Raw genomic sequence first — 13,988 nt, forward strand, 5'->3', positions numbered from 1 at the left:
CTGCTCACAGTTCTTTCTCTGTGGACTACAGAACCCACCCAACCATATTATGGAGATAAGCATAATGGAAGGTGCTCTGTAGTCTTAAAATAAAACACTTTCTATCCAAAGGTGACAATGCTGTTCCTCCAGTACAATGGGTTGTTGTTACCCTAAGACAAGAAGAGTGATTCTGGTAGGATTACAAGATTAAAATAAAATGTAAAAAACTTGAAAAAAATGTAAGTGTTTCTAAAGTCAGAAAGGTTTTTTTTTTTTTACCATAATGCAACCATCCAGTTGCTGATCCTCCATCCTCCCTCCCTAAATACTTATCTGAGTCCTGTATCAATACAGCGCTGTGCCCATCTGCAGGTCTTCTGTCCTCTCTCCCTGCTCTAACAAGCTTGTCTGAGAGCAATGGGAGCCATTGGCTCCTGCTGCTGTCAGTCAAACCCTGTAGGGAGGGAGAAGGGGGGGAGGCCAAGCTACTCTGTGTGTGTCTATGGATGCACACAGCCGGACTCAGGATTGCCCACTTATATGCGCCCCCATAGACAAAGGCTTTTTTATGGTGGTGCAAGGAGAAGAGAAGGAGCGGGGAGTCTAGAGGAGGAGGTTCGTAAGTAAGTATACCATGCTTATTGTTGTAATTAAAAAAATGATCTTACAATTGCTTTAGCTACTTGCCGACTGCATTATAGCCGAATGACGGCTACAGCACAGTCGTCCAGATCTGGGAGGATTCTTATCATGGCCTCCTGTGATCGTGCCTGCCGTGCACCTGCTGCTGTGCATGTGTGGCGCACTCTGTGTTTGCAGTGTCCTCTATAGATTGAGGTAAAGAGTCAATCAGTGGCTCTTTACCATGTGATCAGCTTAGCTGTGTCCAATTACAATTGATCACATTGTCAACAGATGCCGGTTCTTGGCTCTCTTCACCACTCTTTCTCACGCTGTCAGCGTGTGAAGGAGAGAAGAAAAAGGCTTACAATCGGCTTCTAAAAAAAGCGCTGCCAATCTGTGTCCATCATTGCTGCCAATTAGTGTCCACCACTGTTGCCAATTATTGCCCACTGCTGTCAATCAGTGCCTACCGCTACCAATCAGTGCCCACTACTGCTGCCAATTAGTCCCCACCACTGCTGCCAATTAGTGCCCACCACTGTTGCCAATCAGTGCCTACCGTTGCCAATCAGTGCCCACCACTGCTGCCAATTAATGCCCACTAGTGCCTCTTCATCTATGTCACATATCAGTGCCACCTACCAGTGCCCACCACTGCTGCCAATTAGTCCCCACTACTACTGTCAATTAGTGCCCACCAGTGCCTCTTCATTTATGTCACCTGTCAGTGCCCCCTACCAGTGCTCATCAGTGCCGCCCGCCTGTGCCTATCAGTGCCGCCTATCAGAGCACCTCAGTGTCACAGATCAGTGCCTCTTCATCAGTGCTCACCAGTGCCGCCTCATCAGTGCCCATCAGCGCAGCCTTTCAGTGCACATCAGTAAAAAAGAAAAATTACCTGTTTGCAAAATTTACAACAAACTATGAAAACTTTTTTTTTTTGTTCAAAATTTTCAGTCTGTATTTGTCTATTTAACAAAAAAAACGAGCAGTGCTTATATGCCACCAAAAGAAAGCTCTATTTGTGTGAAAAAATATGATAAAAATGTTGTTTGGGCACAGTGTTTCATGACGGTGCAATTGTCAATCAAAGCGCGACAGCGATGAAAGCTGAAAATTGGCCTGGTCAGGAAGGGGGTAAAAGTGCCCAGTGGGCAAGTGGTTAATGCAGCCACCACATATAAGAACTGATAAGCAGCAATATTTTGCATTTTTGTTCTTCGGTTTAGATGCACTTTAAGGATTTGCATGGACAAAAAGGACCAGGGGAGAAGAAACCCCCCAAATTAGTGTTTGCCGGATTTCTTTAGGTTTTTCTGTGACATTTTGATTTAATATCAATTTCTCATACACAGTACTGCACTATATGAGCATTTTTTATTTATTTTTGCCCATGTTCTATGCAACTCTGTTGACAAGGCAGAGATGAATAGATACCCCAGTACTCCTGAATTACACTCTTCTTGGCACTATTGGAAGACGTCTGGAAATTCACTGAGTAGTGGACATGTATGTCGGCCAAAAGGAGCTCCTCTGAGGTCCAATTGCTTGTTGGCAAGAAATCAGATTTCCCTATACATGTACCTTTACAGTTTGACTTTTTATCTTTACAGTGTGTCTTAAGGAACCATTGTAGCTATCATTTCACTAATTAAAGGTGGCACTTGGCCTGGCTCATTGCCTCAGCCTAATGAGGCAGCTTCACACCACCTAGCTAATCACAATGATGATAGAAGGATGATACTTAATGTTTTTCACAGGATATATGAATCTTACTATACTTTTAGGACCAAGGCTGTACTTCTCATTTCTTACTTTTGCTCAAGGGCCAGGATACCTGAAAATAATAAGTGTTTTATTCTCTGAAAGAACCACTTATGAAGCCTGTTAATTATTTTCTCACAAGTAGTACTTAGTTGACGATAAACTCTAGGAAAATAAACAAACAGATACAATACATATAAAAGAGCTAATTTACCTACCAATAGATATATATTTCTGCCCATCCAGTTTTGAGATTTTCACAGTTCTGCCACACAGCATAGCCCTGTCTGGAATGGTGGTATACCTTTTTTTTTCTGCTGCAGTTAAGCAACATTTAATGGCATCCCAGTCTTATTCAGTTGAACCACCCTTTGCAGCTTCAACTCTTCTGGGAAGGCTGTCCACAAGGTTTAGGGGTGCGCCTATGGGAATGTTTGACCATTCTTCCAGAAGCGCATTTGTGAGGTCAGGCACTGATGTGGAAAAGAAGGCCTGGCTCGCAGTCTCCACTGTAATGCATCCCAAAGGTGTTTTATCAGGTTGAGGCCAGTCAAATTCCTCCACCACAAACTCACTCATCCATGTCTTTATGGACCTTGCTTTGTGCACTGGTCCAAATCATTTGGTGAAGGGGGAATTATGGTTTGGGGTTGTTTTTCATGGATTGGTCCTGGCCCTTTAGCTCCCGTGAAGGGAACTCTTAAGGCATCAGCATACCAAGACATTTTGGACAATTTAATGCTCCCAACTTTGTGGGAACAGTTTGGGGATGGCCCCTTCCTGTTCCAACATGACTGCACACCAGTGCACAAAGCAAGATCCATATAGACATGGATGAGCAAGTTTGGGGTGGAGGAACTTAACTGGCCAGCACAGAGTCCTGATCTCAACCCGATAAAACACCTTTGGTAAGAATTAGTGCGGAGACTGCGAGCCAGGCCTTCTCATCCACATTAGTGCCTGAACTCACAAATGCGCTTCTGTAAGAATAGTCAAATATTCCCATAGACACACTCCTAAACCTTATGGACAGCCTTCCCAGAAGAGTTGAAGTTGTTATAGCTGCAAAGGGTGGACCAACTCAATATTGAACACTACGGACTAAGACTGGGATGCCATTAAAGTTCATGTGCATGTAAATGCAGGCATCCCAATACTTTTGGTAATATAGTGTAAAATACAATTAGTAAACATAAGTAGCAAATAATAATTAAGGCTCATTAACTATATATTTTATTGTTACTAGGTATGGAACAATTTATTGGAAGAATCCAAGACTTTCGGTTGTTTTCTGTGGCTCTTACAAACAGGTAAGATTAGCTAGCCTGAGATACAAAGAGCTACGACCATATTCCAAGTTCATTAGTCCATATAAATCAAGTATTGCTCATCTTCCTTTTCACCTGACTAAAATAAGCTGATGGAAGGGGTGGCACTGGATTAAAATGTTGTATTCTGACTTAGTGTTTACAGAATTTATCAAGTAGAGTACAGAAAACTCATGTAGTTCTTATGTAGAGAAGAACTTCAGCAAGGAGCTCCTGGTGAAGATCACGAGGTGTGTGGAAGAGCACCACATTGAAAATGAAAAAATCTAAATGTATTTACATAGTTACATATTTCTTCATATAAATTGGAAGAGATGAGGCAATTAGTTTTGTGGTTCCAAGGTTCTCCCTTCTTCAAGGCTCAATTTGTTGATGTATATGCTACATTGCTGGGCTCAAAGGGTTAAAATTATTCAGAAATATTTATTTTGGATAATTGTGAAGTGATTGTACATTAACCACTTGCCGACCGGCAAAGTGGCTCGATATCGTCCAGCGACGTAGACCTACGTCGCTGGACTCCTCCCCTTGTGGGCGGCTCGCTCCCGCTGTATTCAGTCACAGCGGGAGTCGGGCCAGGGGATGAGCGGCGGTGATCACCGCTGCTCTTCCCCGATCATCGGGGATCGAGTGTGGAAATCTCCTAAGTGACAGGCAGGGACAGATTGCAGGATTCAGCATAGCTGAACCTGCGATCTGTCCCTGTGTCAGACAGTCCCCACCCCCCACACACGTTAGTAAGCACCAGGCATACATTAACCCCTTGATCAACTATAAAAGTTAACCCCTTTCCTGCCAGTGTCATTTTTATAGTAACAGTGCATATTTATAGCACTGATTACTGTAGTAATGTCACTGGTACCCCCAAAAGTATAAAAAATGTCAGTCAAGGGTCTGATCTGTCCGCTGCAATGTCGCAGTCCCGCAAAAAAATCGCAGATCACCGCCTGATCGCCGCCATTACTAGATAAAAAAAAAAAAACAATAAAAATGACATACATTTCCCGTAGTTAGTAGCTGCTATAACTCTTGCGCAAACCAATCAAAATATGCTTATTGCGAGTTTTTTTACCAAAAATATGTAGCAGAAAACAAATTGGCCTAAAATGTTAAAAAATTTAAAAAAATGTGAAAAATATTGTTATTTTTTCAAAATTGTCGCTTTTTTTGTTTATAGCGCAAAAAGTAAAAATCGCACAGGTGATCAAATGCCACCAAAAGAAAGCTCTATTTGTGGGGAAAAAAAGGCCATAAATTTAATTTGGGTACAGCATTGCACGACCACGCAATTGTCCGTTAAAATAACGCAGTGCCGAATCGCAAAATATGGCCTGGTCAGGAATGGGGTAAAATCTTCCGGTCTTAAAGCGGTTAAAAATACGCTCATTGAGAATTTTTTTGTCAAAGACATGTAGCTAAATACATTTTGGCCTAAATATATGACAAAAATTTAATATATTGGATATTTTTTAACTGTCAAAGTAGAAAAATATTGTTATTTTTTTCAAAATGTTCACATTTTTTTATTAATATCGCAAAAAATAAAAAGCGCAGAGGTGATAAAATACCACCAAAAGAAAGCTCTGTTTGTGGAAAAAAAAGGACGTAAATTTTGTTTGGGTACGGCGTTGCATGACCGCGCAATTGTCAGTTAAAGTGGCACAGTGCCGAATCGCAAAAAGTGGCCTGGACGTAGGACAGAAAAATCCTCCGGTAGTAAAGTGGTTAAACAAATTCCTGGTTACAAAAGAGCACTTGGCTACAGTCTTGTTGGGGTGAAATAGTAAGGAGTAATAGAACAGATGAAATGCCTTTCATGAAGAAAATTTTGCTTTGGGTTCCTTTAAGTGTTGGCACCACATCTGAAGACCGAGGCAACTAAAACCTCTACTTAGGAGCAAGATGAACCAATTTACTCTCTGATCCTTTCCTTCTGAGCTGAGATCACATAATCAGGTGGTTGAGGCTTTAGATATTTTGCCAATACTGAGGGGGAGGCTTGACCAGGAAAGGTATTTTTTATCTATTGCACATCCTACCTACACTGATAACATAACATTATAAATACCTTTTATCCCTATGTTTATACTGTAAGTGATCACATATGTTCTGTTCCTTCTGTTCCCAGCTGCATAAAAGCTGGGTGGGGGGGAGACACAGCAGTACACTGAACTTTCCATTGAATGGCTGTAAATGGGGGATAAGGGGGGGGGGGAGTTAAGACAAGTCTGATCATCTGTAAAAACCAGGATGAGTTCCCAGCATAGCTAGAAAACTGTCCACCATGTGTTTTGCTTTGTGTGGTCAGTTTTTAAGAGGAAAGCAGAGGGACTGGCAGATATTTCACGCAAAGGAAGCAATACAAAGGGAACATGATACATTTTCATACAAGTGCATGGTACAGCAGGCACATATCAGGAATATGAAATGCTGGGGTAATAAACACTTTAATTAGGCATTTAAAATGTAGGACTTAAAAAATCCTATTTACTTTTTATTTTACTTATAAATTAAATCACATTATAACCAATGGGTAATTTAAAACACCATAAACCTCAACATATCACATGCATGATACATGCAGGTATGTTTCTTTGCCCAGATTCAGACTTTTTGCATTTTCATTTTAAAAAGTGTCTTGATAAAAGTTGCTAGTATGCTTGCCTCAAATCAGGTTATGTACAGGCTATCTTTAATTAATTGTGAACTGCATCTGTTTTGACCATTGACCAGTCCTAAAAATTTAGGTCATTTCCAGGGACAAAAAAAATCCAGAATAAATCTGAAATGGACTGTTCCCATAAACCAGGGACAGTTGGCAGCTATGCCATAGTTATCACCTTGATTAGACCTGCTGCCTCCGAACAGGCTTCCACTTCTGTCACCTCCAGGCACATGTGTTGTTTAATTAAACCTTTGATTGATTTGTCTATTTTTACTTCAATGTCTTATCACTCACTTTTTTTGCCAGTGTAGATTTACAGGTTCGATAATCTTGCTTTGTTTTTCCACAGAGAAATCTCAGAAGTATTTTCAGGAAATTTCCCACAGATGGTCATTCAGCCAGAATGCCGTTGTCCCAGCAGCCACCCACGTTTGGAACCCATGTCTGGGAGATATTGTTTTCCGAATGGAGTGGACAACTCAACCAAGGATAAAGTACTGAGGCTTAATCCAGATGCTCATCCTGTGCCTTACATGAATGATAACGATCTGAACACAACATGGATTTCTTCTTTACTATCGCCATCAGACATTGTCAAAGGCATTAAGATCATTGTGGATTTAGACAATGGACAATATCAGGTGACACTGTCATGAATATTTTGGCCTAAGTCACACTAGTATATATCATGCTAGCTTAAACCTCTAATTTTCACGTTTTCTGCCCTCCTTAATGCACTGCCATAGCCCCCAGAAAGGCCATTATAAGTCCTAATTTCTAAGGAGTTATATGTATGTATGGAGTTTTTATGTAGGCTGTACACTTCCCCTGTCAACACATCACAGCATTTGGGCATGGAGACTGCCAACTTAGGCTTCACATGCTGTACTATAAGAGGTGTGCCCCTCATACAAGGAAATGCCAGTTTTTTTTTACACATTTAGTCAAGGGATTGAAGAAAAAGTAAGAACAGGTTGCTTACTCTGTCTGTTATAAAATTAACCTCTTACTTTACCTACTATGGCCAAAAAAAAAGTGAAATAAGACAGCACGAAGAGCAGTGAAGATGCATACTTTTTTAACCCTTAACAACTAATGAGAGCTCATTCCCTTTTTGGTCACTTTATTGAATAATGAATATTGAATGGATGCTTTACTGCACTTTTCCCATTATTCTTTACCTTAAAGAATATTGAATATAATACGAAAATGTATTCATATCCAACAATAAATACCCATACATTACATTTTTTCCTATATTACTGTGTTGTCGTTGCACAATGCACAGTGCCAGTTTAAATATGAGTACAACTCATAGTAAAACATTAAGTAAACCTTGTTTTCTAATTAGCTGCCATGAATTATGTAACTTTGCTCATAGACTTACTGAAACACCTAATGAAAGGGTGAAGGGCCAGTGCCTTACCTACATTTAAAGGAATTCAGTTATATTATGAAAAAGGGCGCTGAAGCTGGCTGTAGACCCCATGGTCCCAAACCTGTAGCCCTTTGGCACTTAAGCTCCTTTCACATCTAGACACCTTGGATCGCGAGCAGAATCGCAGGGATTCTGCCCACGATCCAGGGTGTCTAGATGTGAATGGAGCCTTTCTATGCAGGCCTTAGTGGTTTGTTTTGGTGCCAACTCAAGCCAGGTAAAGGAAATTATTGTGGCTTCTACAAGTTAATGGGTTGGTTTATTTCCTTCACATTAACCTATTTTTTTCTGTGCGGTGTTCTATTTATGTCCTTTTCCCTCTGATCTTTTAAAAGGATCTTGCTAAGAGAAATATCACTTTTTTTTAGACGGGCTATAGAAAGCACAACTTGGGAAATGTTGAGTTGTATATGGGCAGTAAAAGCAGTGGGGCAGTTTGATGTAATTTTTCCAGTCTATGACTCTCCTAAAGCAGGTCTCGAGTGTCCAACACATTCTATTGTGTGTTTGTAGTCTCTGACCATCTCCTTGACAAATATGCTGAATGCATCAGTTTAGTGACCAGTATCCTGATTCACACAGCTAAACCTGGGGTTCTCAGGATGGAAGAAGACACCTTAAAAGATTAAAGGCATTTATTTGTTCTTGCTATCTGGTAACAAAGTAAAATACTAACTTCTATTCCTCTTGCCTCAATATTAAAAACTAAACTAAAGCTAAAGAACAGGCATTGGATTTATATTTGTATACAGTATTTATGCTTATTCATTTATTTACAGAAGTCTATATGTCGACTGGGTATGGTTTGTAGCTCAGCATCCATTTTACGGTTCCTGCAGATTAATAGCATCCTTTAACTACTCTATCTTTAGACTCTCTCTTCTTCAGCCTACCATGTAGTGATTATGATGTATGCTTATAATTATCTTGACTAGTGCTCTTATAACTCTTAGCTAATTAGTGTCGCTGAGAGCTGCACAGACAAAGTCAACATTGGTTAAAGCTTGTTTCCCAGGAATACACTTGTTCATGAATCCATTTGGCTGGTTTTCTAGATATCTTTAACAAATTAAACCACATGCCTGCTTCCATACAAGAGGTTTCTATTAAATACATAAATGACATAGCAAGCTGTCTGACAATATGTGCTGATATGTGACAGGAGAATGTCACCCAGAACTGATATCTTGGTTTTGGATGAACATTCAGGTTTACTTACATAAAAAAACAAAAATAAATCTCCACTGACCTTTTAGGGGAACTGCTGCAACCTAAATCCTGCAAGGGGGATAATAAATAATATGTGCAAAAATGGTGCTCTGTTCCTTTAAATGTTGTGATAGAAAATAAATGTGAATAACATTTTTCTTTAAATTCTGTAGTGCTTGACTGCGCATGTATCACTTAGTGCTAAATACTGGTGTAAGCTACAATGAAGTGCAAAAAAAAAACAAAATATGAATAAAATGATGTGAAAAATTGAAATGCACAAAAACATACAATCCGCTGAAAGATATGAATCTAAACCACAACAAAGTGTATATGCTATTGAGTGGAAATGAATAGATGTGAAAAATAAATATACATGAAACATGCAAAAAAAAAATAGAGTCCACTGAAAAGTGCCAATTGAAGAGCGCTCTGTGTTCCACGATGCAAAAACTCAACAGGTGCTCTACTATAAGGTGCTCCTAATTTGGAGAGGATGGTCTCTTACCACAGTGTATTGATCCTGATTACAGAGATCAAAGGAAACCTTCAACAAGTCCCCTGGATGCTGATGTCAATAGACCCAACAATTTTTCTCGAATCCCAGAAGACGTCAGTTTTGTGGAAACGCGTCGGGTGTAGAGTGGCCGATTAGACGGGTGACACCGTGGCCAGCTTTTTTTCATGCTCAATTTTACTGCTTTCTCGTAAGTGTACATCTGTTTATGTTTTAATGCATTGTTATTACGGATTCACATGTTTGGCCGTATGATGAGCTTATTCCATTTGATGCATGCTGTGAAAATTTCGGTCTATCAACATCAGCGCCCAGGAGACTCTTTGCAGACTTCCTTTGATCTCTGTAATCGGGGTCAATACACTGTGGTAAGAGACCATCCACTCCCAATTAGGAGCACCTTATAGTAGAGCACCTGTGCAGTGTTTGCATCGTGGAACACAGAGCACTCTTCAATAGCATATACACTTTGTTGTGGTTTACATTAATATCTTTCAGTGGATTGTATGTTTTTGTGCATTTCAATTTTTCACATAATTTTATTCATATTTTGTTTATATTACTTCATTTTGGTTTACACTGGTATTTAGCACTAAGTGCTACGTGCACAGCCAAGCACTGCAGCATTTAAAGGAACATTTTGTTCATATTGCTTTTATTTTCTATCACAAGATTTAAAGGAACAGTGCACCATTTTTGCACATAAGGATTTACTTACATGCCCATCTTGTTATAACTCTTGGAGCTAAAAGAGGATAGTAGTTATTATTTGATAATTCTACTCTTAAGTTGAAGGAGCATGGCTGCTCTATAAGGTTTTAGTGACCTGGCTTTTCCAAGGGCAGACCTTTCCAGTGGAGCAGCTTAGAGTTACAGGAAGCCTAAATGGGGTTGGACCTATCATGGTCTACCCAAACTAAAGATATCTGTTGCATGGAATTTCCTTTTAAGCTATATATTATATGGGCTATGAGGCTCATTTAAAATGGAGAATGAATATTGCTATGTGTTCTATTGGACACCACAGTGTTTACTCCATTCTACTCTTAAAGTTTAATACTCATCAATGCAGGGCACAGTGAGGAGCTTGTGGTGTTCCACAGAGTGTCTTTGGGTTACCGGTGTAGAGAACATTGCCTGGCAATGGTAGAGACAGTTATATGACTTTGACAACTTTATAGCTGGGCTGTCCATTTAATTTTTTTTTCCTTACATTATTTTGAACTGGGCTTTGCTATGGGCCATGTGTTTAAAAGGGTGATTCTACTCGCGCCTAGGTCACAGAATGCCCTGAATTCCACAAACTTCCTTTATGGTGGCAGCATTGTAACTGGGACAGAAAGTGAGAGGAAATCTCCCCGGCAGAGCATTAGGCAGCAATAAAAAAACAAACACTTGCAAAATTGATGAAAATTCCAGGTATTTTGTGTCTGTCTCTGACTCCAATTCCTAGATCAGTAGGGTAACAGAGGAGGTGCAACTTCAAATCCAAAAATTCAAAAAATTCTGTAAATTTTTTCCCTATTTTATTTTCTGCTTGTGTCCACCTCTGGACTTTGGAGATTAATTTAGTAAGACTGCAGGGGTAAGGAGGGTGTACAGCTTGTTTGTGAGGAGCCAAATGACTCTATAGTTCACAAAAAATAAAAAACATCTCTTTTCTTTTGTTTGGTGTCATTGCATGATGAGAGGTACTGTATATAAGATAGGATAACCAATGTCACATAACCAGCACTCCCACAAAGCAGACCGCATCAAAGTTTATTTCTAAAGGCCACAACAGCCATTTTATTAGGTGTAACAGCCACATGACACTGTCTAGAGGACAATTTCCACTAGAAATGTAGGTTCCTTATTAACTATAACTTAATCAGTCAACCAAATGGATGCCATACCTGAAACAGCTCCTGTATATTAACTGAGCCTTGACTGCAGATACAGCCATTTCAAAGACCTCAAGTCCCTTCCAGGCTGAGGTGACAAATCAAAGAAGAACTACATTGCTTAGTGTAAGGGTGGGTGGGAGGAAATGTTGATTCGATGAAGCAAATTTGATTTTACCACATTCTCAAACCCCTTTCATTGATGCCACATCCAACTTGTTGCTACCGATAGTTACAGGTAAATACTAATCTCCTACACCACTGCCTACAACACCACTTATTCTTACTGATTCCAGTTCCCTCTCCAAACTCTGCCATGCAGGACTTACACAGTAGACTCTGTCTGTTGCCCTAGGCTGGGCTGTTTAAATGTAGCCCTGCATATATAGCTGCTGCCAGTAGTGCATAGAATTACTTTTTACTAAAATAATCACGACACAAGTGGTGGTGCTTGTACAAAAGGTGTCATTCTTAGCTGTGCCTAGGGTAGTCACTTGCCTAAATATGACCACACAGCAAAAATGTGCTTTATATATTTTTTTGCCATCAGTGAATTTTTGTAAACTATAAATTTCGCATCAAGCTGTTTAAGAGAAATTTAATTTAAAAAAAGGTGATCTTCCCCTTCCTAAGATCGTTCCCCATTTAGAGGTTGTGTTTTTTGGAGAGGGATGTATGTACCGTATTTAGGCTACTTTGTTTTCCAGTAGGAGCACTTTCTTTTTTGTGTTCATTTGCTTTTTTATGTATTTGATTGTTATTTGTGTGCTGTTGCTTTAAATTATTTGCTTTTACTTTTATCTTACCCGTCTGTATATTTTCATTCTGTGAAAAAAAGTTAATAAGGCTAATGAGGGGCTGTTTTTGGCACACATCCATGATAGTTGAAAGCAGTTTCTGTAATCCTCAGGAGCCATTTTAACCTTAAAAAGCACCAAAAAGCACCTTAATTTTGCTTTCCCTGTTCACCTTATTGCATTTCACTAAAACGGCAAAAAGTTTTCTGAAACATCCTGCTTTTTGCCAAACTTTTGTGAAAACTCGTATTGTTTATCCCTTTCCAGCATGTAAATAAAACAAATTTAATCCGTTTTAATATCAATGGCTGTGTAAAATGCTAAAATATAACAGACTTTTATTGGTTTACTGCAACTGTAGAGAGAGAGAAGGCTCTCTAGTAAAACTGTTTCGATATCAAAACAGAATAGCATAGTGATAGTATAGAACAGCATGGAACATCGACTCTGTTATATTTTATTTTTCTAACTTGCTTTTGACTTTTTGCTTTTACTTTTAGATATTTTACATTACTTTGTGGTTCTATAGCCCATTGCCTAAAACATTAAGAATACAGAGGAAGAAGCATAGCAGCTCAGTCTGGGAAGATTGGCAATATCTTTCAAGGGATTGTCAGGACTTCAGCATGGAGAACAATGGCTTTTTACAATATCCTGACTCTGTCAATTGTCTCCAGCTCCCCAAGTAAGTTGAAATGCTCAAAACTGGTAAACTGGGTAATGTTATCTATATTCTGTGAGTCAGTAGCAGTTGTGCCTCAAAAGAATAAGGACCCTAGGACGATATATTTTTTCAGCCTATAAGCTACTCAGCAATATAACAACATTTGAAACGAGGGGTACAATACAACTGCAATCAAAAGTACTTTATATGGCTAGTAATTTGTGGACATCTGACCATCTATATTGTCATAAGTATGTGAAAACCTCTTAATCTGATTTAGTTCAGGTATTTACAGTAGAGGGTACTGTTAATGCTAAAGAAAAAAAAAAAAAGACAGTTTGGGGAAGGTGTTTTACTGTTCCAGCAAGACTGTGCCCCCGTGCAAAAAAGCCAGCTCCATAATGACAGGGCTTAAGTGGTTTGATGTGGAGGAACTTGAGTGGAGCATTGATCACAGGCCTTACATCAGTGCATGAACTAAAAAAATGCTATATTAGCTAGATGTTCCCAAATTCCCACACACTCAGAAAAGTGGAGGCTGTTACACTTGAATTGGAGGCAAAACATCACAATTAATGCTCCTGGTTTTGGAGTGGGATGTCCAATAAGCTCACATAGGCACGATGGTCAGCTGTCCAATAAACCTTTGGCCATAAAGTGTGTATCATCCCCCACAACAGAAACATGTATTCAGGACAGCAGATGGATAAAAAGTGGATAAATGGTGCACGTTTCTCCCTGCATCAAAGAGCTGGATAGACTTTATAGTCATAGTTTAACTGGTGTAGGGTTTACATAATGGTAGATATAAAGAAGGTTGTTAGTAGAGATATGCCCTTATTTATCATGCCCATTACAGGAAAAAGTTAGAGATCACTGACATGTTATACTAGATATTGCTGCCATATTGCTAATGACTGTCAGAGACAACTGACATTGCATTGATGTTAGAATGTCTTCTGTTTCCAGAAAATACCTGGACAGGAGAGAGACACAACAGAAATAAATGGAAAATCCCCTGTATTTCTGTTCTGCTTGCAAATTAAAATATTGGATTGCCAGGACAAATAGAGAACATGAATATCCCTTTCAGAAACACAGACAGCAATGAAAATAT

General features: G+C 39.4%; 1 protein-coding gene across 1 annotated transcript in view; it reads left to right on the plus strand.

Moving 5' to 3' along the window:
- Positions 1–13,988, plus strand: part of USH2A (usherin) — a gene marked incomplete at its 5' end in the record, with an annotated part of 1,334,617 nt that overhangs the window by 106,762 nt on the left and 1,213,867 nt on the right. Inside the window, 3 exons of the mRNA XM_082250984.1 lie at positions 3,617–3,680; positions 6,713–7,004; positions 12,708–12,892. Of these exons, the coding sequence (XP_082107110.1) occupies positions 3,617–3,680; positions 6,713–7,004; positions 12,708–12,892 (541 nt within the window). The remainder of the gene's footprint in view (positions 1–3,616; positions 3,681–6,712; positions 7,005–12,707; positions 12,893–13,988) is intronic.

The sequence above is a fragment of the Pelophylax lessonae genome (assembly GCF_965119305.1).
Source record: "Pelophylax lessonae genome assembly, chromosome: 3".
Lineage (NCBI taxonomy): Eukaryota > Metazoa > Chordata > Amphibia > Anura > Ranidae > Pelophylax > Pelophylax lessonae.